General features: G+C 39.3%; 1 protein-coding gene across 1 annotated transcript in view; it reads right to left on the bottom strand.

The window, feature by feature from the left end:
- Positions 1–1989: 1989 nt before the first annotated feature.
- Positions 1990–6000, bottom strand: part of LOC144683518 (semaphorin-3D-like) — a 130495-nt gene continuing 126484 nt past the window's right edge. Inside the window, exon 17 of the mRNA XM_078546587.1 lies at positions 1990–2428. Coding sequence (XP_078402713.1) covers positions 2060–2428 — 369 coding nt within the window. The 3' untranslated portion in view covers positions 1990–2059. The remainder of the gene's footprint in view (positions 2429–6000) is intronic.

Below are 6000 nucleotides of genomic sequence, written 5' to 3'. Positions count from 1 at the left end.
ATTACCTAAGCCTCATTCATTGTCAATCAAGGGGTTCAAGATGTATAAAATTAATCCTGGTCAAGTTCTGTAAAAAATAGCTTGATTATTCAGTGAAGGTTACGTATGTATAAGGTGAACTTTCCATTTAATGTACCTGCCAGATATACACTTACCTGTTATGCATATAAAAGTAAAATGTTAAAAGCTTTTTAAGAAGTAGTTCAGGATGATAACATATATAATTCAATGAAGGTATATCTCATCATCTAAATATGAGGTATGCCTGACTTATGATTTTGAAAATGTAATACAAAGTATGCTTATCCTTAAAAGGGTATACTTTAATAATACACATGAAATAATACATTTAGCAATCCTTTAAGCAGTTACTCCAACCTTCCTCCAGATCAGCAAGAGCATTTCTGAATTGACCTGCATTTTGTGCAGATAATAACAATGAGGCTAACAGTGCTGAGTGCTATAATGAAGTAAATATGACAACAACTTTTCAAGTCCGCACATGCACATTTAAATGCATAGTCGCTATTGGAGGTACCCTGTTCCTCTATAGAGTGAGCTGTAACACCTTGCTGATAGACTTGGCATCGAAATCAATGCAATGGCATAAATTTGGATTACTTGTCCACTAGCTCACCACTAAAAATGTCAGAAAACGTTATGGCTGGTGCATTTAGGAGTAAGTTGACTTTTAATGGCATGATAATTGATAATTACTGCCAATCAATATCTCTGACCCTGAAACCTTAATTTTACATGTGTGAAGTCTCATTCCTTCAGACAGTAATAGTGTTAGAGATGTAAAAAATAAAAAAAACATTTTAAAAAAACTTTTCCTGTGCATCTTTTATCTCTCTCTTAATCCCATCCATCTCTCCCAATCTTCATTTTGTTTTCTAAACATGGTTTAAATCAAATTTATACTTCCTGCTTTGGCAACAGGAACTACAGCAGCAGTTTTCTCCTCAGCTACATGGCACCCCACAGGGCAGGAAGAATAGACATATATATCCAGTTCCAAGGAGGTGAGACCCCCAACAGAGGGTCCACAGGCAGAGGATCAGCTCTATTGATGTGTGTGAGCACTAGTGCCTCAGGAGGCTCAGGTTTTCATGTCAAGTCGCTGCTGACATCTGCCGCTTTATGGAACTAGACCCTCTTCCCAGTGAGCCAGGTAGGCGTGCACAGCAGGGGCTGATAAGGCCATTCCCATTCCTGTGGTTGCTGCAGCCTTAAAAATCCATGTCCTGCTTTGATTGGCCGGGGAACCCAGAGTCAGGATTCTAATACCATTGCTCAGTTAAGAGCTGTGACAAATCCCACTGTAGAGTTCTACGGGATCCTGACCTGCTAAAGGTCCTGTCATTTCAGCAGAGACTAAGCTGAGAAGGTTCTGCTCTGCGTGGCCCATTGAGGATTCTTCAGTCTGATTGGCTGAAGAGCTTTGGTGTTTCTTGCTTGATCATAGATCTTACAGATAACCTGTAGAGGGTACTATGCTGGATCAGGCACTGAATTTGAACATGTCTCTACTCTGAAGCCTGTAAACACTTTGCGGGCATCTCTCAGTGAGGTGAATGGCAAGTGCCATTCCTTCACCATTCTCTTTACTTTTGCCAAGTCAGGAAATGATGATCAACACACAGTTGGGACCAATTTTACAAATCCTTGGTGGATTTGATTGAGAGCTGAGGTAGAAATTCAATTCACACTGCCATGGTAAGATTAACTTGCTGACTTCTTGAAAGCTTTGAGAAATCATTGACATTTTCTCCCCAAACTATCCAAAAAAACTGCCTACATAGTAATGTTTGCTTTTAAAGCAAACCTTCCTTTTAAGAAACAACTATTTCTATTGATTAGAATACACCCAGATATATTCATACTTCTTGCCACATTTTTTAGCTATTATGGCCACATTCTATTTCATCCATTCATGGTATACCAGAGACATAGTCAGATTATTCAGCCAAGACTCTGATACAACAGTCCAGTGAATAACTTTTATTACTGTATCTCCTCACAGGAGCACCATAATGCATTTTGTATTGTCCAAAATCTAAAACCGCTTAAACTCTTGTGTGTTTTTCCATTTTGCTGTTTTACTATTTTGTCCTCTCTTTCCATTACGCCAGATTTGCTGGCAGTACTCATTTACAGTAATGCCTGGTTTGTTCAGAAGCTGCAGAAAATCCTTGTAACGTAGCCTTGTCCTGCTCCGAACATCTCTACCCTTTCCATCGTTGTACTCTGCTTTCATTGGAGCTGCCTTAAAGTCACTCAGAATAATTTTAAGGTGAAATTTTGTCATGATTTGTGTGAATGTATTTTCCACAGCTCTGCAATAATAAATCCCAGCATCATCTTCCTGCAAGTGACGTATGAGTAGACCAAGCCTTGTTTTGATTATTCTGGAACCATATTTTATCTATATAAACACAAAATTTAGAAGAAATAGGATAAAATAAAACATACCTTCAGATTCTTAAAAAACTTTTTATAACATGAAGATAATCTAATGAATATATATATATATATACACATACACACACACATATACATATATATATTTATATATATATTTTTATACATATGTATATAATTTATTTGTTCACAGGATGAGGCTGTTGCTGGCTAGACTACCATTTATTGCCCATTCCTAATTGCCCTTGAGAAGGTGTAGGTATTGACCATTATTTTTTTTAAAATAGATATATCTATTATGGTCACAACCTACCTTATATTTTTTGTGAACATTTGTGCTCATAAGGGCGGGCAATGCTGGACCACTTTCTTCTTCTTGCATTCACATGTCATGTACAGTCTTAGGATACATGCAGTTAGATGCAGAGTAAAGTTCCCTCCTTTTCCAACAATATGCCTTAACTCTAGCCTCAATAGTACTCTCTAATGCACCATATGGCATTTCCATTTCCTGCATATTTATAGCCTCACTGAGTCAGGTAGTGGCACTAAATGCTAAGCTATGGGCTGTGTTTGTTGACTCGTGCCAGCAGAAATTTAGGGCAAGATTTTCTGCCCTCACCCGCCGCCAGGAATGGACTTTTGGCTGGACCGCCAAGTCTCCCTTGGCGGGTCCCACCACGATGGGGCCAGAAAATCCCTGCCTTCGTTTTAGCTGTCCAAGCGCATTTAACTTGGAAGCTTTGTACCTGACAACAAGAGTAGTCTTTATAGGCTGCTATGAAACCACATCCAATGAGCTGAAAAGACATTGTAATAACTAACAGCATTAGCCCAATTCCTCCATAGAATTTTCAAATAAATGTTAGCAATAAAATTCAACAAAAAATCAATTTCAGAGGAATGTCTCGCAATGATTTTGATAAACTGTTTGACTTTAACACTTGGCTTTGCCTGAACCAAAACAGAGACTAGTTTGCCAATGCTGTTGCAAACAATGTGAATAGCAAACAAATTCCCTGGTGGTGCGGGCGCGGGCTGGCACGCCTCCAATCGGCACCCCCAATTGGGGCGCGCCGTCATTTTTCATGGGCAGGCCAATTAAGGCCCACTCAGTGTGACGTCCGCCAGGAAGCGCTATGTGCTCCCTGTGCGGGTCGGTGGGGGGGGGTGGATTCCCTCAGCCGGGAGTGCACTGTTTCGTGCATGTGCACGAAAGAGCGCACCATTCTCCCTGAGGCTAAGTGCTGCCTCAGGGAGATTGGCTCCGAATTAAAATTTGCAATAAAAATGATAGAAAAATTTCCTTGATATGTCTCCTCAAGTGACACTGTCACATGATTTGGGACATGTCCATAACTTTAACTGAAACCTTTATTAAAAATTTAAATACCCTCATGAAACCTCATCCCTCCAGTGGATGAAGCTTCATGCTTTTTCCAAAGCCCGCCAGGGCTCCCAAGTTGCCCGCCAACCTTAAGGTTGGACGGGCAGGTCCATTAATGATTTTAATTAGTTGCTCAATGGCCTTAATAGGCCGTTGACAGGTCGGCGGGCGCACAGCTGACTCGGCTGCGCCCCCGCTGACCTGAAAATGGAAATGTCGCGGGGTGACGCTGGGAGTTCCACCCGACATCATCCCATGTTATTTTACGCGTCAGCGAGCAGGCCCCGCCCCCGCCCACCAACCGGAAGATTCTGCCCCTGATGTAACCCTAATTCACTAATAAGGTGAATTTTCTCATACAGAAATAATGTTTAGTAAAATCCTTTTTCTACTTAACATTACTTCAGATTATGCGTTTAGTTCCCAACATCAATTTTGCCATTTTCTTTTACCTTATTTGCCTGTTAATTGCATTTTAATAATTAAGTACGGCAGTTGTATCAATTAGAGTGGTAATGCACTGATTGCATAGCTGATTTTGCAAAACTGTTGGAATATAATTTTAAATATATGACACAAATGAAATTCCAGGATAATCACAAGCTTTAGAAACCTGTTAGACTTTTTTCACAATGAGATTTATCAGATTAAGTTGTCCCTTCTCTATGCCAGTAAAGAACCCCTCTATTTGCAATAATATTGGCATCAGAAGAGCTACGGGACCTAGCAGATCATTCTAGTCCCAAAGAGGTACAATTATTGTTGGCTCACAAACAAGATCAGAGCTTTCAAAAATGTTAAATGTTAGAAGGATGATTTTTGATCAATAAAAGTCAGGTTGCATTTTAAAGGGGGAAATAAATTGATGTGGATTGGGCCCATTTTTCATGCATGAAATATTTGCAAAGCATATTGATTCAAGAGTAGGACAACCTGCATCCAATCTGCGCAAGCATTGTGGGGGTCTTTTTTTATACATCTGGGTGGAATGACTAAAACAGTCAATCAGACTCTTAAATACGTAAGTAGAAGTCTATGCCTTTTAAAGGACCCCAATCAGAAATTAGGTGGCTTAAGACTTGTCAGCAATTCCCATGGCCCCCAACAAAATATAAGCTAACTATTTATTTTCATGTTCCTTTGGAGCCAGTTAGAAAAGGAATACAGACTAAATTCTACCCCATGGCATGGTATTTATTCTTTAGAGTCAGAATCATTAAAATAGGTTTACTTTCAAAACAAAACGAGTCAACTTCACTCTAAATGAATGAGATATTGTGAGTTTGATAAGACATGGAGGAAACCATGATCAAGAGTTTCTCCATGATTAAGATGAAAACTTGCAAAGATAGGAGAAAGCAGGAAAAATATCATAGGAACCTTTGAAAAGAAAGGAAATGTTTATATAAACCCTATGGTCTTTTAAGAGGCTGAAGGTCCAGAATGTCTCTCTACAGATAAATAGAATGGATTTTGAGGTCAACATATCTTTAATGTGCAGTTAAACTATTCCAATGAGCGCACTTGTGATTGAGAGATACATTTCCACCAAGCATCACATGCTAGCAGTGCAGAAGTGACATGCATCTGCAGCTCCTGAGTATGTTATTTTGCTCCAGAAACTGTGCTTTTTTGCTGTGAAGATGGTCAAGGCTTGATCTATATTTTCACATTTTCATGAATGTTAGGAAACTGCCTATGATCTGTAATATTTCACTGCAATCGCTTGCCATGAGAATATTAATGTGATTTAATTATAGGAACGATGTGAAAATATACATGAACATATTTATGGCCTGATTAATAATCAGACAAGTCTCTTGAAATGTAAGTGAAGGATTTACGAGACATCTCCAATCCAATGATGTTCAGTGTTACGAACATACGAATTAGGAGCAGGAGTAGGCCACTTGGCCCCTCAAGCCTGCTCCGCCATTCAATAAGATCACGGCTGATCTGAATATAACCTCAACCCCACATTCCTACCTAACCTCAATAACCTTTTATCCCCTTGTTAATCAAGCATCTATCTAGCTCTGCCTTAAAAATATTAAAAGACTCTGCTTCCACCACCTTTTGAGGAAGAAAGTTCCAAAAACTCACAACCCTCTGAGAGAAACAATTTCTCCTCATCTCTGTCTTAAATGAGCGACTCCTTATTTTTAAACAGTGACTCCCAGTTCTAGATT

Source organism: Cetorhinus maximus, chromosome 8, assembly GCF_964194155.1.
Source record: "Cetorhinus maximus chromosome 8, sCetMax3.hap1.1, whole genome shotgun sequence".
NCBI lineage: Eukaryota > Metazoa > Chordata > Chondrichthyes > Lamniformes > Cetorhinidae > Cetorhinus > Cetorhinus maximus.
Note: the sequence above shows the minus strand (reverse complement) of the source record. Positions and strands in the feature narration are given on the sequence as shown.